Source organism: Panicum virgatum, chromosome 5N (assembly GCF_016808335.1).
Source record: "Panicum virgatum strain AP13 chromosome 5N, P.virgatum_v5, whole genome shotgun sequence".
NCBI lineage: Eukaryota > Viridiplantae > Streptophyta > Magnoliopsida > Poales > Poaceae > Panicum > Panicum virgatum.
The window spans coordinates 7,608,788-7,635,916 of record NC_053149.1 but is presented as its reverse complement, the minus strand read 5'-3'; the positions used below and the strand labels follow the sequence as shown (position 1 = coordinate 7,635,916).

General features: G+C 50.1%; 2 protein-coding genes, 1 long non-coding RNA gene and 1 pseudogene across 4 annotated transcripts; 2 read left to right on the top strand and 2 right to left on the bottom strand.

Annotated features, from left to right (window-relative positions):
- The first annotated feature begins 272 nt into the window (after positions 1–272).
- On the top strand, positions 273–4,113 carry LOC120672446 (probable LRR receptor-like serine/threonine-protein kinase At3g47570). Its single transcript, XM_039952843.1, has 2 exons — positions 273–3,192; positions 3,302–4,113. The coding sequence occupies exons 1-2, from the start codon at positions 444–446 to the stop codon at positions 3,664–3,666; spliced, it is 3,114 nt and encodes a 1,037-aa protein (XP_039808777.1). The 5' UTR covers positions 273–443; the 3' UTR covers positions 3,667–4,113.
- Positions 3,467–5,503, bottom strand: LOC120672449. 2 transcript variants are annotated; one of them, XR_005674133.1, is made up of 2 exons: positions 4,181–5,503; positions 3,467–3,802 (listed from the first exon to the last, which is right to left on the bottom strand). It is a non-coding gene; the product is annotated as an uncharacterized LOC120672449 (long non-coding RNA). The 2 variants fall into 2 exon arrangements; XR_005674134.1 differs by having other exon boundaries at positions 4,361–5,503.
- Positions 5,504–10,511: 5,008 nt separating this feature from the next.
- On the top strand, positions 10,512–17,174 carry LOC120674496 (annotated as a pseudogene).
- Positions 17,175–26,083: 8,909 nt separating this feature from the next.
- On the bottom strand, positions 26,084–26,746 carry LOC120674495 (uncharacterized protein K02A2.6-like). The gene has a single exon (XM_039955668.1). It carries the CDS (start codon positions 26,744–26,746, stop codon positions 26,084–26,086), a length of 663 nt encoding a protein of 220 aa, XP_039811602.1.
- Positions 26,747–27,129: the final 383 nt, after the last annotated feature.

Genomic DNA, 27,129 nt, shown 5'->3' with positions numbered 1-27,129 from the left:
CAGATGGAACCAAACACACAGCGAAAAGAATCCCGGGCCAGGAGGTGACACGTTTCTTGTACCTACCCGTATGACATGAATGAATTATCCCCTGTTTCAGTGGAGGTCGTAGAAGCTGTTGTCGGCCTCCGAGTGCCCTCTAGCGCATAAAAACGGCATTATTGGTTGCTCATTTGGCAGGGTCCTGAACCTGAACTCTCAGTATTGACTTGAAGTCAAAGCGGCTAGCTAGGAAACGCTAGTGTACCCAACACTCTAATTTTAGTTGGTCTAAAGAAAGCACTCTAATTTTGGCAACCACATGTGTACATGTCACAGCGGCACATGATAACGCGATCCACATCTGTAAATAGCACAAGCACCCTGCCTGTACTTGAACATTTATAGTTGTACACCAATTGCAGCCCATCAAATCCCCAAAGCATACCACCAAAGAAATCAGCATGGCAATCCGGTCGGCGTGCTTGTTGTTACTGCTAACCGCCTCCATGTTCTTTTCCACACTCCCGGCCGCCGACGCCGACGATGAGGCGGCGCTGCTGGCCTTCAAGGCGGCAGCGGTTGGCGGCAATAGCAACGCGCTCGCTTCCTGGAATGGGAGCACCGATGGTGGATACTGCAGCTGGGAGGGGGTGAGGTGCCGCGGCAGGCACCGTCGAGTGGTGGCGCTGAGCCTGCCATCCTATGGGCTCACTGGCGTGCTCTCGCCTGCCGTCGGAAACCTGTCCTCCCTGAGGATTCTTAACTTGACCTACAACGAATTCAGCGGTAACATCCCCGCGAGCCTCGGTCGTCTTGGCCACCTCCGCATCCTCAACTTGAGCCAAAATGCCTTCTCTGGCCCGCTCCCCACCAACCTGAGCTCATGCACTAGCTTAATGGTGATGCACCTCCGCTTCAACCAGCTCAGCGGGAGCGTGCCTTCTGAGTTCGGCGACAAACTGATGAGTCTTAGGTTTCTCACCCTTAGGAACAACAGTCTCACCGGTTCCATCCCAGCGTCACTGGGCAACTTATCTTCATTGGGTGCTCTGGAACTCTCATTTAACCAGCTTGAGGGTACTATCCCGCGTAACCTTGGCATTCTCAAGGATCTCCAGTTTCTTGGGCTCGCCTTCAGCAACCTCTTTGGCGATCTCCCTGTCTCCCTATACAACTTGTCTTCAATGGAAATTATGCAGATTCAGTCCAACATGCTCAGCGGAAGCATCCCTACTAATATTGGCAGTATGTTCCCCAACATGCAACACCTTATTTTAGCGGGAAACCAGTTCACCGGGCACATCCCTGCTTCACTCTCCAACCTCACATCACTCCAGGTACTTGACCTCGCACAAAATAGCCTCAGTGGATATGTACCTCGCACGGTGGGGAAACTACGAGTCCTGCAAAATCTGTACTTGGGCGAGAATATGCTAGAAGCTAACGACAGGGAAGGATGGGAATTTATCACTTCTTTGTCAAATTGCAGCCAGCTCCGGCGATTAATTATCTATGCCAACACCGCTTTCACCGGGCACCTACCAAGCTCAATAGTGAATCTCTCAACAACCCTACAATTTCTCTTGTTTAGCGACACTGGGATTTGGGGAAGCTTGCCCTCAGCTATCGGCAATCTGGTGGGCCTTGAAAGGATTGATGTTCAAGATACTTCCATATCCGGAGTGATTCCAGATAGCATCGGCAATCTTGGAAAATTGACTACACTTAGTTTGTTCAATACTAACTTGTCAGGCCAAATACCGTCGTCTATTGGGAATCTCACAAAGTTAGTTTGGTTTTCTGCATATCATAGCAATCTAGAGGGACCAATTCCAGCAAGCATTGGGAAGTTAAACAGTATAGTTCACTTAGATTTGTCAACGAACCAACTAAACGGTTCAATTCCTAGGGAGATTTTCAAACTACCACTTAGTTCTTTGAGTTATTTAAACCTATCGTATAATTCACTATCTGGACCCCTCCCCTCAGAAGTTGGTAACTTGGGTAACCTAAACTTCTTGGTTCTATCAGGAAACCGACTGTCTGGAGAGATACCTGAAAGTATTAGGCTGTGCACTGTGCTGCAAGAACTTTGGTTGGACGATAACTTATTCAATGGAAGTATACCCCGATCTCTAAACAGGGGTCTGGCTGCACTCAACTTGTCCCTGAATGAGTTGTTTGGTACTATTCCTGAAGCCATTGGAAATATTCATGGCCTGCAACAGTTGAGTTTAGCACACAACAATTTGTCAGGGCCAATCCCTGCAGTTTTACAGAATCTAGCATCATTGTCGATGTTGGATTTGTCCTTCAACAACCTGCAAGGGGAAGTGCCAAAAGAGGGGATTTTCAGAAATCTGACCAAACTGTCAATCACTGGAAATAACAACCTTTGTGGAGGAATACCACCACTTCATTTAGCTCCATGCAAGATAGATTATGAAAGAAAAAACAGAAGAAGACATTTGAAGTATCTTACAATAGCTCTACCAACAACCGGTGCACTCTTATTATTAGCCATCCTTACTGCGCTCATTTACTTGATCTATAAGAAGGATAAGCAGAGGAGCCCATTCCAACCATCAATAGTTGAGGAACAGTATGAAAGAATTTCCTACCATGCATTAGAAAATGGAACCAATGGATTCTCAGAAGCAAATTTGCTTGGTAAAGGAAGCTTCGGGGCAGTCTATAAATGTGCTTTGCAAGGTGCGGGAACTATTGTGGCTGTAAAAGTTTTAAACCTTGAACAGTCTGGCTCTACTAAAAGTTTCATAGCTGAATGTGAGGCATTGAGAAGAGTGCATCACCGATGTCTTATAAAGATCATCACCTGCTGCTCAAGCATCAACAAACAAGGTCAAGACTTCAAGGCATTGGTTCTTGAGTTCATGCCGAATGGTAGCTTGCACTCTTGGCTCCATAAAAAATTTGACATGCCCACTCAGAACAATACTCTCAGCTTAGCACAAAGGCTGGATATTGCTGTTGATATCATGGATGCCTTGGACTATCTTCATAATCACTGCCAGCCACCAATCGTCCACTGTGATCTCAAGCCAAGCAACATCCTTATTGCAGAAAATATGACGGTCCGTGTTGGAGATTTTGGCATATCTAGAATCATTTCAGAAAGTGGAAGTACAACTCTGCAAAATTCTAATAGCACAATTGGAATAAGAGGCTCCATTGGCTATGTTGCTCCTGGTAAGTGGTCGCTAAAATTGATGTATTCTGTCATTTGTTCATTATTCCGAGCCCTTCTATAAATATGACATGCTGACTGATGCTTTTTTTTTCTTTTGCACAATCATAGAGTATAGTGAAGGATCTTCCATCACAACTCTTGGTGATGTTTATAGCCTAGGAATACTGCTGCTCGAGATGTTTACAGGAAAGAGTCCAACAGATGCTATGTTCACAGGTTCACTAGATCTACACAAGTACTCAGAGGATGCTCTTCCGCACAAAATCTGGGAGATAGCGGATACAACAATATGGTTGCACACAAACACCTATGATGACAGTATAAGAAACAGAACTGAGAATTGTTTGAGCCATGTCATTTCCCTTGGGATATCCTGCTCAAGAAAACAACCTAGAGAGAGGACACTGATACAGGATGCAGCAACTAAGATGCATGCTATCAGAGATTCATACCAGTCTGGTGGTAGAACATGAGGATTAGCAACAACTCTACAAGCAGCAGAGAATAAGTAGAGCTGAAAATGAGCAAGATGGTTGCAGATAGTCACTTGCCTTAAATAGCTGAAGATGTATATGATGCTTCAGTTCTATCATCCATACATATAACAATCTGCATTCGTTTACATCAGTTTTATGAAAGTCCAGAGGACGTCTAATAAAGAGTAATGCATCGGTAAGATTAAATTCAGAGTTTTAAGTCACTTTTATTAGAGAATTCAATAAGATGTATAAGTCAAAATTTAGCCAATTGATATTCTTGTGTTGTTTCCCAGTAATTCCCTCCATGGTACAGAGGAATTCTAAGGTCAATTATGTTCGCATCTTTGTAGAGTATTGGGGAATGCTCTAAGATGTTATCTCAATGAGCCCTGCTTTCCTTCTTAATTCAAAGCAGAGAGGTTGTCTGCCTCTTCCCATCAAGTTTTTTTTCTCAATGACTGGTGATGTATATAGTCTCAGCATACTATAGCATGAGATATATATTTACCTGAAGATTGAAGGATGCGCATAGCAAAAAAAAAAAAACCTTAGCACTGCTGTTTCGACAGTTTCGCTGCATGTGGAGTCAAATTATGATTAATAGAATCAAGTTTTGGTGCTGCTCAAAGCACATCAAAGGACCAAACAATGATGAGAGATGCACAAGCATGACATCAGAGATTCATACCTTATGATTTCCTGTTAGCTGGAGAAGACACCGAGTGCAGTCATTTGCAAGAGCAATGGTCAAACAGCAGAAGGTCGATTAGGATACATTGTAGATATAAGTAGTCACTTAAAATAATTGAAGCCATATATGCTGTAAAAATTAATACCTCTCGTATGAGCCTGTATTTCTTTGCATAAGACTGAAAAGGGAAAATTAAAATGCATGCACATTTACCACCTTAAGATATGAAATGTTTGAACCACCACAACAGTGGGTATATCATTCACATAGAGCTTAGTCACATCCTCACACACATTCCAAAAGTCTACGGATTCAGAATAACCACTTGGAATGAAAGAACAATAAAATTTCCACAGAAATTAAATCAATAACTACGAAGTCTACAGATCAAACTGGCTAGGTCTATATGGCAATCAGGGTGCACACAGATGAGAGCAGCACAAGATGAAGAAATTCAGAAAATATAACTGTGCTCTAAGCGATGGCCCAGAGGAAATATAGCGAACCAACGCCTTACACGACATATTAAATTAGCTAAACATGGAACAACATGCAAGAGGGACAGTAATCACCGCAGAAATTTCACATTTCAGAGCACTATGTGAATTATTCAGTTGGAAATGTTGAAGCCAAGCCATGCAAGTAGCAAAGCAAATGACATTTTCGTTCCCTCGCGGTTGGACCATCATACAACAGAAAGCCCAAATCATTGAAGAGGCAACATTAGTCACAAAATCCATGAGGAAAAGCGCCCCATGAGCACCACCACAAATCTTATCGCGATCCAACCACACATCCATCCATCTTCATTCACATTCACTGCTGCTGCTATCAAATAAAATGAGCCACGCCAACCACCAGCACCGAACTACCACTACCTAAGGTAAAGGGATGTGAACCTGGTGATAACCTTGGTGTCGACGGAGACGGCGCGCTTCCCGAGCTCACCGGGAGGACGACGTGGACGCCGTACGGTGGTCTGGATGCCGTAGCGAGGGATGTGGTGCTGGGCTGAGCTTCCTCTTGCTATAGGCTTATTCAGCGATGCAGCCTATCCGCCTCCGCGGTCAGCTTCCCCGCACGGTCTTTCTTCCCCTCCTCGCCGCCCTTCTCGCTCTCCGCATCTCCGCGGCTGCCTCCTCCGTGGGCTTCCTTGCCGGTGCGTGTGTAGTTTTAGGCCTGCAAACTTTCTATGGACTCTGCTGCAGGGCTGAAAGATAGAAAAGTTGGGCCCTCGACGCATGCATTAAAAAAAAGCCCACATCTCTCCCAGGAGAATTGGCAGCAGCAGCCTCTTGCGTTTTAAAAGGTTTTCAGGGCCATGTCAATCAGAGCTTAGATTGACTCGTGTGTTGCTTTCTTGAAAGCCGTCCAAGAGACTTTGCAAACGAGCATCGTGTAGGATTGTGCCACGTGGCAATGTATCCACACATTTCTCATTTCTGCACAATGTGCCTGACTCGCATTGCTTTGGATGGAGAAATTAAAGACGAGAAATCAGTGTTGACTAAGCTAATGACTGCACCTGCAAATCAGCGCCGCGTGCCTCGACCATAGGATTTACCGAGTCTGTTTGGTTAGCTGTGGCTGGTGCTAATTTGTTCTGAGAGAAAAGTACTGATGTCTGGCTGGTGCTAATTTGTTCTGAGAGAAAAATACTGATATCTGGCTGGTGCTGATTTGCTGTGAGAGAAAAATACTGCTGGCTGGTTGGCTGACAAGTCAGCCGAACAGAGTCATCAACTATGCGTCCACAATCCCATACACTGCTGCAATCCCTCCATCCAGTGGACGAAGAACGGAACCAGTTAACCAGCAGAGTGAGAGTGCCACGCGAGTGAACACTGATGAGCACACGGACTGAATACTGGTGGAACACGCCAACCCACATGCGGTTTCCATGACCTTTTTACCAAATGCATCACCATCAACATCTCCATCTCAAGGAAGAAAAGAGAGAAAGAAATAACGAGCTATGTGGAAATGCGATTGATGTCCTCCCAGATTAATTCTGGTCTTTGGCACCATGCAAATCCATCCAGAATAAATAGCACCATCGACCATCATTCAAAAAATAAAATAGCACCATCGAGCTGTGTGAACTTCACTGGCACCGTTCACTATCATCGATCACCCACAGCACAGCAAAGCCAAGACAATGCGTTCATCAGTGAGCCTTCTCCTGCTGCTGCTATCGGCCTCCATCCCCATCACGACGCTCTTGCCTGCACAAGCCAACGATGAGGCCGTGCTGCTCGCAATCAAGGCCGCTGCGGGCGGCGGCCATGGCGACACGCTTGCCTCCTGCAACGGCAGCGCTGGCAGGTTCAGCTTCTGCAGCAGGGAGGGGGTGAAGTGTGGAGCCAAGAGCAGGCGAGTAGTTTCACTGAGCCTGCCTTCCCAAGGGCTCACCGGCGTCCTCTCCCCAGCCGTCGGCAACCTGTCATCCCTCAGGCTCCTCAACCTGAGCACCAACTGGTTCATCACCGGGGGCATCCCCGCAAGCCTCGGCTGCCTGCACCGCCTCCAAGCTCTCGACCTGAGCAACAACGCCTTCTCCGGTGAGCTCCCTGCCAACCTAAGCTCCTACATCAACCTGATGTTCATGGCCCTCTGATCCAACCAGCTCCATGGGCGTGTGCCCCCTGAGTTCGGTGACGAGCTGACGCGCCTCATGGTGCTTGACTTGTGGAACAACAGCCTGACCGGCAACATCCCAGTGTTACTGGCCAACTTGTCATCACTGACTTCCCTAGTACTCGGACAAAACCACCTCGAGGGAACCATCCCTCCTGGCCTTGGCGGCATCCGAGGCCTCCAATTGCTTACGCTCGCCAAAAACAACCTCTTTGGTGAACCCCCAAACTCCTTGTACAACCTGTCTTCATTGGAATGGTTGGATCTCCGAGCATTCCTGCCAATATTGGCAGCAAATTTCCCAACATGAAGCTTCTCAGCTTTGTGACAAACCAGTTCACCGGATCAATCCCTGTTTCACTCTCCAACCTCACTACTCTAAGGATACTCTTCCTCGAACGTAACAGGCTCAGTGGATATGTGCCTCCCCCACTAGGAATGTTGTGAGCTCTCCAGATTCTGTACTTGCACAACAACATGCTACAAGCAAATGACAAGGAAGGGTTGGAATTCATCACTTCGTTGTCAAATTGCAGCCAGCTCGAGCAACTAGTTATGCACTCCAATATCGCATTCACTAGGCAGATGCCAAGTTCAATTGCGAATCTCTCAAAGACTTTGCAAATTCTCACTGTCAGATTCAGTGGGATCTCAGGGAGCCTCCCCTCAGACATTGGCAACCTTGTTAACCTCCGAATATTTAGCGCAGTGAATACTTCCATATGCGGCCACATTCCTGAGAGCATCGGCATGCTAGGAAACTTAGGCTGGCTCAATCTTTGCAACACTCACTTTTCTGGGATCATACCTTCATCTATTGGAAACCTGTCACAATTGACTAAACTGTATGCAAACAATGGCAACTTAGTGCGATTCCGTCAAGCTTAGGGGAGCTAAAGAGTGACACTCCTTGACTTGTCAAGGAACCATCTGAATGGTTTAATTCCCAAAGAACTTTTCAAACTACCAGTCCTTTCTATATACTTAGACTTATCACACAATTCATTACAGGACCCCTTCCATCTGAAGTTGGTAACTCGAGAAATCTTAACAGCCTATATCAGCCAGGAAACCTGCTGACTGGTGGGCTACCGAAGAATATCGGGACTGTACCATGCTACAACAACTTTTGCTGGACAGTAACTCATTCCAGGTATCCATACCTCACACTTTGAAGAATGTAAAGGGTCTGAATGCACTCAATCTATTGATAAATAAATTATCTGGTACTATTCCTGATGCCATTGGAAGTATCCACAACCTGCAAGTGCTATATCTAGCACATAAAAACTTGTCAGGGCCAATCCCTAGACTCCTGCAAAATTTGACAACATTATCAGAACTCGATCTATCCTTCAACAAGTTGCAAGGAGAAGTACCAAAAGATGGTATTTTCAGATATTTGTCTAACTTGTCTCTCATTGGAAATAATAAGCTTTGCGGTGGAATACCTCAGCTTCATTTAGCTCCATGCCACATGAATTCAACCAAAAATAATATAAAAGGGTGGTTTAGATCTATTATGATAGTTCTCATAACAACCAGTGCACTCTTGTTCTTAGCTTTAGGTATTGCACATATCCAGTTTATCAATAAGAAGCTTACATGGAAACAAAAGAGACGAATTGCACCACTACTACTTGAGGAAGGGTATGAAAGAGTTGCTTATAATATGTTGGGCTTTGCTACGGTACTCCAAAATAACTGTGGACCGTAGATCTTGAGGGTGAAAATAAAGTATTACCTTCTAGGAGGTAATAGTATCTATATATTTAATTCTAAAAATAGAGAAAATATAGGAACTAACTTCCTATTAGATCTAACCTCTAAAAGATCTAACGGGACAGATAAAGTTTCATTGTTTTAACGTGACACAATTTCCTGTTCATGATGAGAGTGCGTACGAAAGAATTTCGTTTTTCAATGTGAACGTCAAAACATGTCAGGTCACTACATGGGTGCGTCAGCCACCAAGAAGAAGATTTGAGGCACCTGCTTGACATACACATGCCAATTGCTACTTCTCCCATCAAATGGCCATTTAATTTTTTTCCCCATAACTAAACGTGATATGGTTAATGGGTTGACACTTTAGAGAATAATAATGGCATGTGACGTTTTAATTCTAAAAATAGGAAAAATATCTTCTTATTAGATCAAGTTATACAAGCATGAGTGTATCAGATCAAACGATTACTTTTTCCTAACATGAATGGTGAACGTGCGTGACATGGATTTGTTCATAACAAAAACGTGACATGGGAGACATGTGAAGGCACACTTGAAGATTTGGTTATTTTTATGGCACGTACCAAACAAGTAGTTATAAGATGAAATTTGTTCCTTCTGTAGGTTTGATTTGAATCATACAATATTTGGTTGTGTTGAGATGGCTGGCATTTTTTTTCCATGATGCGTACGTGAGGAGCTGGCTCTCCGAGCATGAAAGCGTATAGGAAACGGAAGCTGCATGATTTGCGGGATATTGTTGGGATTTTTCTCCTATTTATTTTAATTACTTAATAAATGAAAATTCCAGAAATCAACGGCTGTGATTTCTTTTGACTCTCTTACCTCTTAAGAGGTAATTGGAGTACCGTAGCAAAGCCCTAATATGTTAGCTAATGGAACCAATGGATTTTCAAAGGAGTGCATGACGACACGTTAGCTGCTCAAAGGAGAACATGGATGAGAAAGATATCAGTCTGCGCTGCGGCTGCTTGCTACAAAATAAACAATCAGAGGTGAAGGCTGGGCATGGGCAAGAACTTGACTAGAAGAATTCAAATCCACGTTATTTGAAAGTCAAAAGTTTTGAGTTAAATGTTTTAAAAGTTCATATCAAATGTTATTCCTGATTCTTTGTGGACTTGGCTACATTTCGTGACGTGTGTCGTTCCATGATCATTAAAATAACAGCCGTGATTGAAAAAAAAGGGCCCATGATCGAGAAAAAGCAAGACGCCAGGGAGGATTCTTCCTGCATGCTGGTGGTGCTCAGTCGTAGCTTCAGTCTTCAGCTATATGAAGCAATCAAGCAAACGACTACAAGGTGCGGTGCGGCTTCACGAAAAAACCACACTCACCAAGAGGCCGTGCTCGAATGAAGGTCGTTGCTTCTGCCTGTTGCTAAAAAATTGAGAGCATCACAGATGTGTGTGAAAGTCTTTCAAAAAAAAATAGCTGTGTATGAAAACTCTAGAGTCTAGACTCCGTCAAAGCAGTAACAATAGTTTATTACGCCGAAATCATGGAAAAATGCCCCTCGAAGTTCCTTGCTCCTGTCAAATGAGAAACTCAGTGTCAAATGCGATGTCCCGATCACCCTTTAGCACTTGGCACTTTGGCAGACAGCCACTCACAGCCCACAACAGCACATGATCGCAGGATCCAGTTTAATCAGATAAACAGCATCAAGAAGCACCTACTTAGTGAGTACTTACCAAGCATTAATCGCTTCTCGTAGATCGTCCACCAGCGTACTACATACCACCTCAACAAGTCAACAGATATGGCAATCCAGTCATCAGCGACATTGCGGCTGCTGCTGCTGCTGCTGCTGCTGCTATCCGCCTCCATGTCCATCTCCGCCCTTGCGGCCGCAGAAGCCAACGACGAAGCCGCACTGCTCGCGTTCAAGGCCGCAGCAACTTGCGGTGGCCATGGCAGCGCACTTGCTTCGTGGAACAGCGGCAGCGCCGCCACCGGCGGGTTCTGCAGCTGGGAGGGTGTTACGTGCGGGAGCAGGCACCGGAGAGTGGTGGCGCTGAACCTGGCCTCTCACGGGCTCGCCGGCGATCGGGAACCTGTCGTTCCTCAGGACTCTCAACCTGAGCAAGAACGGGTTCACCGGGGACATCCCCACGAGCATCGGCCGTTTGCGCCACCTGCGGACCCTCAACTTGAGCTACAACGCCTTCTCCGGTGAGCTCCCAGCCAACCTGTCCTCATGCACTAGTTTAACAGTCATGGCCCTCCAGTCCAACCATTTCCAAGGATACATGTTGGATAAGCCTGTAGCCGGATAGTGTACAGTTAGGAGTTCCTGTTTTTTTGCTTAGCTATGTTTAGCTAGCGCGCATGCAGCCACTCGCCTTGCTCGCCATGTGCGCGTAGTTCGCGGCACGTCCCAGCGATGTGGGATGGCGCGTCGTGTGCCCGAACGTGCCGTGTTTAGCTCTGTAATCTAGGCTTTATATTCTGCAATCAATATGCAAAAACGCTGCCGCTTCGCAGCACCAAAATCACCGTGTGTCTCCACTGTGTTCGCGTGTGTTCTCTCTGATCTACCGATCTCGATCCAACAATACATACCCCCAGAGCTCGGCGACAAACTAGTGCTCCTCAAGTGGCTCCACCTGCGGGAAAACATCCTGATTGGCACCATTCCAACATCACTTGGCAACTTGTCGTCACTAAGTTTCCTGGACCTTGCGTCCAACCAGTTCGAGGGTGCAATCCCTACCAGCCTTGGTAGGATCCAAGGCCTCCAGATGCTTAACCTCACCTTTAACAACCTCTCCGGGGAGTTCCCTGAATCACTGTACAACTTGTCTTCGTTGCAAGTGTTGGAAACTCTATCCAACATGCTCCATGGAGGCATTCCTGCAGACATCGGAAGTAGGTTCCCCAATATGAGGTTACTTACCCTTGCTGATAACAACTTCACTGGAACCATCCCTTCTTTCTCCAACATCACTTCTCTCCAAGCATTAGACCTCTCTGTAAACATGCTCAGTGGATATGTGCCTCCCACGCTTGGCAGGCTACCAGAACTGCAAGGTCTATACTTGTACGGCAACATGTTGGAATCAGACAAAATGCAGCTACAGGAATTCATCACATCGTTGTCATATTGTAGTAAACTCCAGCTATTGTTAGCAATAATCACGCCATGGTCTGTTCCGGGCGTGCGTGACTCCGTGTGTGTTACGTGTCGTGTTGTGTTCGTGCGCGTGGGCGCCAGCAGGGAGGCTGCGGCGAGGTCGGGCGTGCCGCGCGGGTGCGACACGTTCTGGAGTCGAGGATCATGTGTGCGTGCGTGTTGCAGTTTGGATCACGGCTGTTTAGGGCTGTTGATCGTGTTGGAGTCTAGGTGCAGTACGTGCACATGTTTGTGCCCAAGCTGCTGTGTGGATAGGGTTGTAGGCAGTTAGAAGTCTGTGGAGTGCATGTGTGCATGGAGCCGGTCAGCACGGAAGAAGCCGCATAGTCCGAGATGAGCGGATGGCTCTCACGGTGTTTGTTGAGCGCGTCGTGCTGATCATGGCGTGAAGGCCGGGTGAGTGGAGGTGAGCTCCATGGTGCGTCCCTGGTGGTTAAACACACCATGTATTCCTAGTTCAGAAGTCTTGCCGAGTCCGTTTTTTTTATCAATACAAGCCAAGATACAGGAGCTTGTGCTCCGCGGCGTTCGTCGCCGGCAAGTCTTGTGTGTTGTCTCCAACTCCGGCGAGCTGATCGCGAGTGTGTGAGTGAGGACAAGGCCAACATTTGGTACTAGAGCCGGAGATGAAGATTGGCGACTCCTCAAAGGGTGATGGCAGCAGCTCGCCGCGTGCGGTCATGGTGGAGCGCGTCGCCGCCTTCACGGGGGAGGCTCCGAAGCTGTCGAAGTTAAATTACCAGGAGTGGGCGCTGGAGATGCAGGTCCACTTGGAGGGCATGGAGGTTTGGGATGCTGTGGAGACGGGCTGTGCCGACCGCGGCAAGGATCGACGGGCGCTAGCCATCATCCTCCGAGGGGTGCCGCCGGAGATGAAGTCCGGGCTCGCAGCAAAGAAGAGCGTCAAGGAGGCGTGGGACGCGGTGAAGAAGATGCACGCCGGCGACGACCGTATGAAGGACGCGAGCATCCAGCGCCTCATGAAGCAGTTCAACAACTTGACGTTCCGCGACGGCGAGAGCATCGGCGACTTCGCCATGCGCATCAATGGGCTCATCACCAGCTTGCGCGAGCTCGGCGAGAAGCTTGAGGACAGTCGCGTCGTGAAGAAGATGCTGCGCGTCGTCCCCAGGAGGCTGAAGCAGTGCGCGGTGGCGATCGAGATGTTCGGCGATCTCAACAACAGGTCAATCGAGGAGCTCGTCGGCCGGCTTCAGGTTGCGGAAGACGCCAACGCCGAAGAACAGGAGGCTGTCCATGGGGGCAACGCCGGGCAGCTGCTCCTCACTGAGGAGCAGTGGGAGGCGCGTCGTCGTCAGCACATCGGCAAGGAGCAGGTGCGCGGCTGCCGCGACGGCCATGGAAGCGATCATGACGACGACGACGACGGCAGCAGCAGCACAAGCTCGGGGCGCGGTAGGAGCCGCTACCAAGGCAAATGCTTCGACTGCGGCGTATGCGGACACAAGGCGAGGGACTGTCCGAAGAAGAAGAAGGAGCGAGCGCTGCTCGCCGACGTCGAGGAGGAGGCGGCGCTGCTGTGAAGACCGGAGTTTATCATGTCGTGTTTAGGGGGAGTTTATCTCCCAAGTCACACATTGGTGACACCCTCAGCACTGACCAAGGTCCCACACCCACACAGTCCACCAGTGACCAGTCCGACACACGGGCCTCACACCCGCAATGTCCACCACTGACAGGCTCGACACACGAGCACACACGGGCCTCACACCCACGGGTCCACTGGGCTTCGAGCCTACACCACCCAAGTGTGCACGGGCACAGGAGATTGCGGACCCAGCTTTGATACCAATTGTCGATCCAAAACCAGGAGAGTTGGCCCAACCGGACGCATACCCGGGGAAAGTCCTGCTACACCCCAAAAGCTAGCCCAAGAGGTGAGTGACTCCCCCCACTTTTAAATTGGTTCAACTCCCCCCCTCCACAACCAATGTGGGACTAATCCCAACAATTAATGCTCAATGACAATGCTGGTTTCTCTGGGCAGCTGCCAGGTTCAGTAGTGAATCTCTCAACAAGCCTCCACATTCTCCGATTTGAATACACAAGTATCTCCGGGACCATCCCCTCAGCCATCAGCAATTTGGTCAACCTCAGAGTCTTCATTTTAGGGGCTACTTCCATATCTGGATCAATCCCGAAGAGCATTGGTGAACTGGCAAACTTGGGGTGGCTAGGTTTGTACCAAACTAACTTGTCAGGTCAAATACCTTCATCTATCGGAAATCTCTCGAAATTAGTTAGCCTTCTTGCATTCGACAGCAACCTGGAGGGACCGATTCCAGCAAGCATAGAGAACATGACTAATTTGTTGAAGCTCGATCTATCAATGAACCGTCTGAATGGTTCGCTTCCCAAGAGATTTTCAAATTGCCAGTAATCTCTATTTTCTTAAACCTATCATACAATTCACTATCAGGTTCCCTCCCTTCTGAAGTTGGCAGCTTTGGAAACCTTAACAGCCTGGTTCTGTCCGGAAACCAATTTTCTGGTGAGATACCAAATACTATTGGGGGATGCGCTGTGCTTCAAGAACTTAGATTGGACAATAATTTATTCGAAGGAAGCATACCTCAATCTATCAACAATATAAAGGGTCTGAGTGCACTCAACCTATCCGTGAATAGGTTGTCTGGTTCTATTCCTAATGTCATTGGAAATATAAATAACCTACAACTGTTGTATCTAGCATACAACAATTTGTCAGGGCCGATACCTTCAGTTCTGCAAAATTTGACATCACTATCAAGGTTGGATCTGTCGTTCAACAATCTGGAAGGGGAAGTGCCCAAAGAGGGCATTTTTAGAAACTTGACTAACCTGTCAATTACTGGAAACAATGAACTTTGTGGTGGAATACCTCAGCTTCATTTAGCTCCATGCCAAATGAACACCGTGAAAAAGAATAGAAAAAGGTGGTTAAAGTCCCTAATAATAGCTCTGACAACTATTGGTGCAATCTTTTTCTTAACTTTGGTTATAGTTTCTGTTCATATCATCTGTATGAAGCTTAGACGAAAACAGCATGGCCCATTCCAACCACCAATAGTTGATGAACAGTATGAAAGAGTTTCTTATCAAGAAATAGCAAATGGAACCAATGGATTTTCAGAAGCCAATTTGCTAGGTAAGGGAAGCTTTGGCATGAATGCAATTTTCAAGAAGATGGACCTATTGCTGCAGTGAAGGTTTTTAATCTTGAGCAATCCGGATCTACTAGAAGTTTTGTTGCTGAATGTGAAGCGCTGAGAAGGGTGCGTCACCGTTGTCTCATAAAAATCATTACATGCTGCTCAAGCATCAATCACCAAGGCCAAGAGTTCAAGGCTCTGGTTTTCGAGTTTATGCCAAATGGTAGCTTAAGTGATTGGCTTCATCCAAAATCTAGAATGCCCACAGTGACCAATACTCTCAGCCTAGCACAAAGGCTAGATATATCTGTTGATATCATGGATGCCTTGGATTATCTTCATAATCACTGTCAGCCATCAATCATTCATTGCGATCTCAAGCCAAGCAACATCCTTCTTGCAGAAGACATGAGTGCCCGAGTTGGAGACTTCGGCATATCAAGAATCCTTCCAGAAAGAGCAAGCAAAACCCTACAAAAGTTAAACAGCACAATTGGAATAAGAGGCTCCATTGGCTATATTGCTCCAGGTAACTGAAATAGTTCAATTTTGGATTTTGTTATCATTCTTAGTTCTTATATAAACGTTTTGTGCTTTATTTGCACAATTACAGAGTATGGTGAAGGTTCTTCTGTTTCAGCTCTTGGAGATGTTTATAGCCTCGGCATATTGCTGCTTGAGATGTTTACGGGAAGGAGCCCAACTGATGACATGTTCAGAGGATCATTGGATCTGCACAAGTTTTCAGAGGATGCTCTTCCAGAGCGAATCTGGGAGATAGTCGACACAAAAATGTGGTTGCATACAGATGCCCATGACCAAACCACAAGAAGTAGAATTGAAAATTGTTTGGTTGCTGTCATTGGTCTCGGATTATCCTGCTCAAAGAAACAACGAGAGAGGATATCGATACAGGATGCGGTCATTGAGATGCACGCTATCAGAGATTCCTACCTTTTTTTTTCTCGAACGCGCAAGAGAACTGTGCATCATTATATTAAGAAGGAGAAGGGGGGTAACCCCCAAACCCCCCCCCCCCCCAAAAAAAGACACACAAACACGCTGGCTTGTCTCTCTAAGAGAAAACAAGAGCTAGACCTAGAGTAGACCAAGAGAGCTAATTGCCCCTAGGTGCCAGGGCGAGGAGAAATGAAATTCCTCTAGCCCCGGACAAGGACCACTGTTGTAGATCTTCAAGTGTGGTCGAGACCAGGCCCGTCGCTGTGGGTGTGCAGCAGGTTCGACCGAACAGGGCCCCCAATTCCAAGGGGCCCCCAAATTCTCAGGCAACAGCCCATTAGGTCAGCAGGTTCTTGGTATTAGACAATCAGCCCATGTTTCCTTGTTGCTGGTGCTCGATTGCCGATTGGCCTTTTCCGCGGCCGCAGCGACGTCTTGCCTTCGATCACACAGCTCGGCAGCTCGCACATCGTCACATCGTCGCGATTAGGGCCGGCTACCGCCGGCTCCGCAGCGCAGGCCGTAGGGTAATTAGGAATCGCCGCGACGCAACGACGGCACACCATCTCGACGACTTGACAGGTTTCTTAGAGGCACTGGAGGTAGCTAAAGGAATTGCCCTTGACATGGATATTGGTACAACCTTTCGTAAGAAACGTGAAATTAAAAGAAAGAGGCAATTTGATGAGAACCCAGATGAAACAAATGCAGCTTCCACTCAGTCTGCAGAGGAATCATTTAGAATCAACTATTTTCTATCCATTGTTGATCAAGCTATTTCCTCCCTTACAACAAGATTTGAACAATATCAGGGGTATCAGAAAAATTTTGGCTTCCTATTTACTTCTGACACATTGCAGTCATTGGATAACAATAGTTTGAAATCTTCTTGTGAAAATCTTGAGACTGTCCTTACAAGTGATGGAAAATCTGATATTGATGCTAATGAACTGTATTTGGAGTTAAAGTTTCTTCAAGATTTCATTCCTAGAGAAAGTATGGGCCCTGTTGAAATTTTGAAGTTTTTGAAGCGACATGATTGCTTTCCCAATACAACTATCGCTTATAGAATTCTATTGACCATTCCTGTGACTGTTGCATCAGCAGAACGAAGCTTTTCAAAATTAAAGCTACTGAAGTCTTACTTGCGTTCTACAATGACGCAAGAAAGGCTTAATGATTTGGCCATGATAGCACTTGAGAGTGATATATTGGAAAAGATTGATTATGAGTCTATCATTGAAAATTTCATTTCAAGAAATACGAAAAGAATGATGCTATTCAAGTAAAGATTATGCAGGCAAGATTAAATAGGTATGACTTGATGTTTCCTGATGCTATTTCATATTACAATGTATACGTTAATTTTATGTTATATTTTGCTAGTCAAGTAAGTAGGCCCCACTCTAGACATTTGTACAGGGCCTCCATTTTTGTCGGGACGGCCCTGGTCGAGACGAGGTTCGAGATACTAGGAGTAGCATCATCAAACACACAACGATCGCGGTGCTTCCATACATTCTAGGCTCCTAGAATTATGATGGAGTTCAGGCCATTAAGGACTTGACCAGACACCTTGCCATTTGCATTTGCCCACCAGTCATCAAAGTTTTCATCTTCAAGGTTTGGGGTCAGCTCTTGTAGACCAAATTTCTGCAGAATGTGGGACCACATCAGGCGAGCAAAAACACAAGAAACTAAAAGATGATCAATCATTTCCTGAGCTTGGTCACAGAGTGGGCAAGCAGCAGGATGTTGTAACCCCTTTCTTGCCAACCAGTCTGCTGTCCAGCATTTTTTGTGTGCAACTGTCCACAAGAAAAACTTACACTTATTAGGGGCCCAACTCTTCCATATTCTCTCCCATGGACCAAACTTGATAGCTCCAGTGAACAAAGCTTCATATGCTGATTTTGAGGTGTACTGGCCAGTAGTGGAGAATTGCCAAATATGGATATCCTCAACATCTGCTTGCAGCTCAACATTTGAAAGCAGCTCCCATAGATGGATGTATTCAATTAAGACCTGTACCGTGAGGGCGTCTCTTATGTCAGAAACCCATGTTCTATTATTGAGAGCATCAAACACCTTTCTACTCTTTACTCTGGCAGCCACTGCTTTGAGTAGATTAGGAAATGAATTTTTTAGACTTTGACCACCCAGCCATCAATTAGTCCAGAAATAAGTATTCTTGCCATTGCCCACTTTTGAAGTGACAGCAGCTTCAAAGAAGGCTTTAACTTGGGGTGAAGAGTGGATAGGAAAGAATGCCCATGGTTTACCAGGTTCAGTTTTTTGAAGCCACAGCCACCTTAGTCTTAGGGCCCATCCCAATTTCTGAAAACCAGAGATTCCCAAACCTCCCAAATCAATTGGTCGAGTAACTTTGGGCCAGGCAATTAAACAATGACCACCCCTTGTATCTTTTCTGCCTCTCCACAGAAAGCTCCTTCTAATTTTGTCAATGGCCTCCAATGTCCCAGTTGGGAGATCCAAGACAAGTATGAGATATATTAACATTGAGGTGAGCACATACTGCACTAATACACTTCTACCAGCTTTTGTGAGGAGGTCGGCCTTCCAGCTAGGCAATCTGTCTGCAATTCTCTCTATGATGGGCTGAGCCTGAGCCTTGGTAAGCTTATGTGGTGAGAGTGGTACTCCAAGATACCTGCATGGGAACTCAGATATCTGACAAGGAAGATGAGTCTGCAAAAGAGCTCTGTGTTCCTCCAAGCAATGAATGGGTACAACTGTACTCTTCTGTACATTTGTTTTCAATCCTGATGCTTCTCCAAATAGATGCAGAATATCTAAGGTGGCTCTGATATCACTAGATAGTGGCTGAAAAAAAATGACTACATCATCCGCATATAGAGAGATACGGTTATGTAAATGCCTTCTAGATAGAGTGTCGGTGTTTCGGATCACCGACTAGTGATTACGTATGCGCGTCGCTAGCTTGGATGGTAGTGCAAGGATAAGACACGAGGTTTATACTGGTTCGGGCTGAATGTCCCTACGTCCAGTTCGAGTTCGCGCTCTTACACTCAAGTCTGTAGTAGGGGTGTACAAACGGGAGAGAGAGGGGGCAGCGGTCCCAAGTCTCTGTGTGAGTGTGTGTGTGTTTGTGTTGTTCTGAGAGCTCAATTCAAGATCCCCCCCACGGGGTACGCCCCTCCCTTTTATAGTCCAAGTGAGAGAGACTTACACAGGGGAAACAAAAGAGGAGAGCTGCAGGGGTCGGGCGCCTTCTGACCCCTATCTATTCGTACCAACGGTCCTGTTGACCCGTTGACATCGACCGGGTGACGTCCTCCATCCCTGCCACTGTGCTGATCGTGAAGGGATGGGGGATGCTGGATTCGCGCTGCTCCTGGCTTTGTCAGTGACGAGCCGTCGCGTCCCGATGTGGTGCCCGTCACCACGCCTGCTGTCGATGACGTGCGATGGAGTGGTTGGGAGTTGTTGGGTCGTGCTCCCCTGTTGGTGACGTCCGGCAGAGTGGTTGGAAGCCGCTCTGTACGTAAGGAGTGGGTGCGGTCATATCCCGCTTTCCACGGTCACGCCTATTCACCTTTTGACCGTGGGCGCTTTGTCCTTTTCGACGACCTGTCGTTGCAGACTGTGCGGCCCCTTTCACGGGGGTCGGACGAGGCAGACCCCTTTCGCAGGGGTCTGTCTTGTCCAGGTTTATGCCACTCTATTGGGCCCTTTCTTGGGCCTTCCACAGCCTTAATTGGGCTCACCAGCTTCTTATTGACTTGTTTGGGTATCCCTAATATTGATACCCGATAGTAGCCCCCGACCCCCCTCGCGGTTATTTTCAGGAACCACATGGGGGGTCCGCATTCGTAGCAGGCATTCCGTTGGACGCGTTCCGCTTTTGTTTTCTACGTCACTCCGGTGGGTGCGCGTGAGCGCACCCACTGGGTGTAGCCCCCGAGCCTCTGGGCGAATCGGGGATTCGTCCAGAGGGTTTTGTTCGGTCGGGTCGACGTGATTCTTTGCGCGGTGATGTTTATCTCCTTGAGTTCCAGTGGGTGCGCATGAGCGCACCCAGTGGGTGTAGCCCCCGAGCCTCTGGGTGAGTGTGAGACTCTTTCAGAGGGTTAGTCGTGGCCCTACCTGGATTTTCGTTCGCGAATACGGTCATACAGTCCCGTTCGTTACCAGGCCTACCGTCTCGGTTTTTATTTATCCGTCGCCCTTCCGCGCGCCCCTTTCGCTCGGAGCGGGAGGGTCGGGTCATGCCACGTTTTCCGTCGGAGGCGAAACATGATGCTCGCGGAGCTGCTATCGGGTTAGTTTGAGTGGGGCCCGTCTCCCTTTCGCGGGGAGTCGGAATGAATCGGACTGCCGACCGACCCCAAAGCCTTTGCTTTTCCAACCGTTAGTAACCGAGATCATTCGGTGGACCTCGGTGGCTCGATGCCTCCCTTCGGGGGGATACATGGGTCGGAAAAGTCAAAGCTCAAACACAAGGTCGGAAAGCCCGGGCCCGCCGAGGGCATTCGGGTTGAGGTCACTGAACCCTTTCCTTATTGTCCCTCGCTCGTAGTTGTCCCTGGGCTGCTGTCGAACCCGCTCGGTGGGCCAGCTTTTGAACCCTGGGACGATTTCGGGCCGTCGAGGCCATTTTTGATCTTACCTGGGCCGTCGAAGCCATATTTCGGCTTACTTGGGCCGTGCGCCCGTCGTCGGATTTGTCGTGGCCGCCGAGGCCGTTTGAGCCGTTTCGGCTTCTCCCTCTTACCTGGGTAGTGGCGCTGCACGTTCTCCCACGATGCGCGACTGTTGTGGTCGTGGGTTCGTGGCAATTAAGGCGCGGTAAAAACCGTCGCTGTAGTGGAGATCGTGGGGTTCGAGGAGGAGTGCCAGCGGAGCGGCGCGGCGCCTCGTTTCTGTGCCCAAAGGAAACCGACGGGACGGGTTATTTAAGGAGGGGAGAGGAGAAACCTCTCACCTTTTCCATCACCGCAGCCTTTGCCGCTTCCAATCCCGTCGGACTCCCAAGCTCTTCGCTTTCCGCCGCCGCATCCCTCCTTGATTCATCTTGAGCCCGCGAGCTTCCGCCGCCGTAGCGCCTTGAGCCCCCGAGCCCGACTTCCGCCACCGCTGCTTCCGCCGTCGCAGCGCATTGAGCCCCCGAGCCCAATTTCCGCCGCCGCAACCTTTCACCCTCAAGTCCATCGAGAAGATGTCGTTTTGGCAGTGCTCTGACGTGACCGCCACACATCCCAATGGCCTCGTGGCTAAGGGGCTCCTGTGCCCGCTCACTGAGGCGCAGGAGTGGATTGTGCCGGGCAAGGAGTCGGATCCGCACCCGCCGCCGGGTTACGTCGTATCCTTCGTCCACTTCCTTGAGTGGGGGTTTGCGATGCCGGCGCACGCCTTCTTCCGCGGGCTACTGCATCATTACCAGGTGGAGCTGCAACATCTGAATCCCATTGGGATTCAGAGCATCTCCATCTTCATCGCGCTATGTGAAGGCTTCCTCGGCTCCCCCCCCCCCCCCTTTCGAGCTGTGGAAGTACTTCTACGCTGTCTCCCTCATCCAAGCCAAGGTGGGAGGCTGGATGTCCCCTGCCCCGGTGGGCTGCGCCGGGATCCACCTCCGCAGTGGAGGTGACCGGAGGTTGGACCAGTACATCAACGTCCACCTCCAGAAGTCACACAATGGATGGCACGCGTCGTGGTTCTATGTGAAGGACCATGCTGAGGCCCCGCTGCCGCGCTTCACCAATCGGATGGTGGCATAGATGCCTCGGACATGGAAGGACAGGCCCGTGCAGAAAGAAAAGGCGCGGCTCACCGACCTGCTGGGGGCGATCCGCCAGCTGAAGGCGTGGGGTCTGACTGGCGACGGCGTCGTCGGCGCCTACCACGCGAGGAGGGTCGCGCCTATCATGGCGCCCCCCTATTCCAGATGTCGCCAGGCGTCGACCTCGCCGGGACCGTCATGGCGCGGGGAGCGGTCAAGCCATCCGAGGTCCAGCAACGGCTTCGGGAGGCGTTCGAAGGCGCCCCGCCGTTCCCCGACCCCCAACAGCCGGCCATGCTGCCCGAGCCCGAGGCGATCCTTGTGGTAAGTTTCTGCTTTTCCCGACCTTGCGTTTCGTTCCGCTTGTTGTTTTTGTTTCTTAATTCCTTTGCCCCCTTCAGGACTCCTCCCAGTTCCGCCTCTCCCGCGCGCCGCTTCCCGAGGATGCGGCGGGGCGCGAGAGCAACCGCCTTGCCGCCGAGGTGAAGAAGAAACAGGCGGAGCTGAGGAGGAAAAAGAGGATCCGTCGGGAGGAGCAGAAGAGGGACCTTGCCAAGTGTCGGAGGCTTGGCATGGTCTCCTCAAGTGAAGAGGAAGAGGAGCTGAACAAGCTCGGCGACACTAGTGAGAGCGGCATCGACGACAACGACGACAACGACGACGGCGTTGACTGGTCCGCCCTCACGCCCGGCGACGAAGATGTCGGGGGTGGTCAGTCGACGTCGGCAGCGGCGGGGGCAAGTGCTCCCCCCCGCCGCAGGCAATCCCGCCTCTGCCCCAGGGAGGCTCCCCTCGAGGCGGCGTCGTAGGCGGCGCGCTGGGGAAGCACCGCGAAGCCCCCTCGCTTTCGTTGGGCTGGGTGAGCGTAAAGAGGTCGCGTGCGACCACATCCCGGTAAGAGATTTTCGCAGTGATTTTAATGACTTAACTTTCGTTGGCCTCGAGTTTTAATGTCGGGGAGTGATTTTCACAGCACGGGAACGACGCAGAAGTCCCTGGAGCTCGCCCCGTGCAAGGCCGTCGCCAAGCAGCAGGCGGCAACCAGGGCCGCAACCCCCGCAGTAGCGGAGTCGGTACCGCCCACACCATCGGGGTCGGTGGGCCGAGGCGACGACCCCCCGAAGGGCCTACCCGGGTCGTCCGCCCCACTGGCCATGGAGCCTAGGAGCGGGGAGGACCCAAAAACCACGGCGACGTCGGCGACCGCACTGGCCTACCCTCCCGCCGAGCCCGTGGGGGACCGCGGCCGAGAGGAGGCGGCGCCGGAGGAGCTCCCGGTGCAAACTCCGGCAACGATCCCGTCGGCCCGGGTGACAAGATCCCGGTGCCCGTGGGTGCGACGGGAGCAGACGTCGGGGAGGCCTCGAACTCTACGGTGGATGCGGCCGCGCCGCCCCCTCCCGCAGCAGATCTGCCAGCCTCCTCGACGTAGCTCGTTGTTGCGAGCCGTTCTGGCGGCGAGCCCACGGTGCCCACTGGCATGACGGCAGAAACCACCGGAAGGGCGTTGGTGGTCGTTCCGACCCCTCCCCCGTCGGTCGCGCCGACTCCCCCAATCTAGCGGACCGTCTCGGGTTCGTCCGCCGGGAGCGATGGCGGGGACCCGCGTTAGGCCGCCCGGGCATTGAACCCACCGCGGACCGAGATCAACTGGGGGCACCTCCGGGGAGCGGCGGCGACGGTGGTGAAGTTGTCGCGCACACTTCTCGCACCGGCGGTCCTGCTAAGATTTCAGTTTGGGTTTTTCTTTCGCTTTCGTTTTCTTTGCTCATGCCTGACCCCAGGTTTCCTCCTTCCTTCTAGCTTGGCTGCAGGAAATGGAGCTCCGCGACCAGGAACGTCTGGCGCTGAGGGAGGAGCTTGCTTCCACCCGTCGGGCCCTGGAGGACGAGCGCTAGGCCCGGACCGCAGAGGTCGCCGCTGCGCACTGACCCTTGGAGGAGGAGCTTCAGTCCAGGGCAGAGGAGCTCGCCGCTACCCGCCGTTCCCTGGAGGAGGAGCATCAGGCCAGGGTGGCGGAGGTCGCCGTGACGCGCCAGTCCCTAGAAGTGGCGAACGCTCGGGCGGCCGCTGCCGCCACCGAGCGCGAGCAGCTCCAGCGGGAACGGGACGCCGCCGTTGCGGCTGCCCAAGGAGCGTCGGAGTGAGAGAAGACCGCGCTCGCGGGCCTCCAAGGTACGATATTCCGCTTTCCTTTCCGTTGGCTATGATTCATGTTTCGTTGCTGACCTCCTGGCCTTTCCCGTCTTTCGCAGACGTTCGCCAGGAGCTGGCTCGATCCGAGGGCCGGAGGGTGGATGCCGAGGCGACAGCGGCCTCGCTAGCCGCGGAAGTCTCCTCGGGTTGTGCCACCCAAGTTGGGCCGTGTTCAGTTCCATTTTTCCAAATTCCAAATTTTTTTTTCGGCACTTGCATGAAGACTTAAATCTAGACGAAATAAAAAACGCATTGCGACTGCTGTCTGTAAATGGCGAGATGAATCTAATAAACCTAATTAGGCTGTAATTAGATGCTAAATTGCTACAGTAATGCTACAGTAAATAACCTCTACTGATGGATTAATTAGGCTCATTAGATTCGTCTCGCGATTTACAGACGAGTACTGTAATTATTTTTGTGATTAGTCTATGTTTAGTACTTAAAATATAGAAAGATGCCTTTTCAAAAAATTTACAGGCTGCAACCAAACACGGCCTTGGCTTGGAGGGCCGCGTCAAGCAACTCGAGGCTGAGGTGACAGGTATGTTCCTTGCCTTCGTTGACCTTTGTCGTGTCTTTTGGGCTTGTACTCGAGGTTGACCTTCCTTGCCTCGAGGTTGTACTCGAGGCGCGTTTAGTTCCCAAAAATTTTCACCTCCCCTTTAAACACATATATGAAGCACTAAATGTTAATTAAATAACAAAACTAATTACACAGTTTGGATGTACACGACGAGACGAATCTTTTAAGCCTAATTAGGGCATGATTAGCCATAAGTGCTACAGTAACCCACATGTGCTAATGATGCGGTCAAAGGCCTCAAAAGATTCGTTTCGTGGTTTCCAAGTGAGTTCTGAAATTAGTTTTTTAATTAGTGTCCGAAAAACCCTTCCGACATCTGGTCAAACCTTCGATTTGACACCCAAAAATTTTTGCTCCGAGAACTAAACGGCGCCTTACTTTGCCTTTGCAGCCGCCGATGCCCGGCATCAGGCTTTGGAGTCGGAGCTGGGAACCGTGCGGGAGTCTCTCGAGCGCGAGTTCAGGGGCATTGATGGCCTCCGACTCTCGGCCCGGATCGTCGTCGAGGAGCTCAGGGGAACTCCCGACACCGACTCCGCTCAATTCGCGACCTAGTTCGTCCAAGGCTCGGAGTGGGTGTGCCAGGAAGTCATGGAAGCTCGCAACGCGGTGCAAGAGGCGTTGTTCGTCGGGGTATAGCACGCCTTCGCCGTCGCGCGTAGCCACTATGCCAACATCGCCTTGCGCGAGTTGAGCGAGGGGTTCCCGGCCGACTACACCGACGCCGAGCTCGACAGGATCGAGGAGGAAGTTACCCCCTTCGCCTGCACCCTGGCAGATAGCATGCAAGATAACAATGAGTAGATTAGACTGCCAAGGGTCGGGTTTGTAATTTTGACTCTGTTTTAGCTTTTTCTGTAAAAAACTTTCAAGTTTGAATGCAATTCGCTTTTGCATCAGTTTGTCTTTTCGCGTTGCTAGTAACGAGATCTCATGCAACTTGTGTAACGACATGCGAGACATAGAACAGAGATAGCATTCCCTTAGCATACGTGAGGGAGTGTCGCCGCCGTCGGGGCGTTTAGCGATCTCGCCGACTCACAATGTTAAGGGAAAATCAGAGTCCACAAACTCGAAATGCCCGACCCAAGGATTACGGGAAGGGGGAAGTCACGCCGACGTGGGTATGACTCTGCAGCCCCCGAGTAATCCCCGACCCGAGCACGAGCAGGGGTCGGGGGTTACTTTGGAAAGAAAAAGCGAGGAAAAGAAAACATCGGAACAGATTTTTATCCCAAAATATTTTTACAACTCGCTGTATTAAGGGTAAAAGCGACGTAGCTGTTCGATGTTCGAAGCGTTGGCGAGGACTCGGCCCTCCTCGATCTGCAGCTTGTAAGTGCCGGGTCGGAGCACCTCCGCTACGATGTATGGACCCTCCCACGGAGGGGAGAGCTTGTGGCGGTCCTTCGTGCTCTGCACCCGTCGCAGCACCAAGTCGCCGACGTTGAACGCGCGCCCTCTGATGCGGTGATGGTGGTAGCGATGCAACGCCTGCTGGTATTTGGCTGATCTCAACAGCACAATGCCGCGTGCCTTGTCAAGCTTCCGACCCCTGCTCGCTGTAGGCCTTCACCCTCGGAGAGCCATACTCCAGATCAGTGGGCAAAATAGCCTCCGAGCCATATACCATGAAGAACGGCATGAACCCAGTGACTCCACTCGGAGTAGTTCTCAAGCTCCATAGGACGGCTGGGAGCTCCGCGGCCCATCGTCCGGCGAGCTTCTTGAGACGATTGTAAATTCTGGGCTTTAGTCCCTGCAGGACCATGCCATTCGCGCGCTCGACTTGCCCGTTTGTGCACGGATGGGCCGCCGCCGCCCTGTCAACACGGATGTGGTTATCGTCACAAAATCTGAGGAATTCCTTCCCCGTAAAATTTGTGCCATTATCCGTGATGATGGAGTTCGGTACTCCAAAACGGTGGACGATGTCTTGGAAGAAAGCTGCAGCCTGTGCCGACTTGGCCATCGTGACAGGCCTTGCTTTGATCCATTTTGTGAACTTGTCCACGGCAACAAGCAGGTGGGTGAAGCCCCCGGGTGCCTTGCTCAGGGGTCCGACCATGTCCAGCCCCCAAACCGCGAAAGGCCACGTGATGGGGATGGTTTGGAGGGCCTGAGACGGCATGTGGGTCTGCCGAGCATAGAACTGGCACCCTTCGCAGGTGCGCACGATCTGCTCGGCGTCGGCGACCGCCATCGGCCAGTAAAAACCTTGTCGGAACGCCTTTCCGACCAGGGCCCTTGGCGCGGCGTGGTGCCCGCAGACTCCGCCGTGGATCTCGATCAACAGCTGTCTCCCCTGCTCGATGATGATACATCGTTGCAGGATCCTCGTGGGGCTCCATTTGCAGAGCTCATCATCGACCTAGACATATGATTTGGCGCGCCGGGCGAGTCGGTAGGCCTCTGTCCTGTCGTCGGGGAGAGTGTCCCGGAGCAGATAGTCGAGGTAAGGTCTTCTCCAATCCCCTGCGGGGTCAGGAACTGGTGGCTGCTCGCCATTGAGTTCCATGACCTCGACATCGGGCGAGAGAAATGCCGACTCACGAGCCCCCGTGTCCTTGCTCGATGGATCGTCTC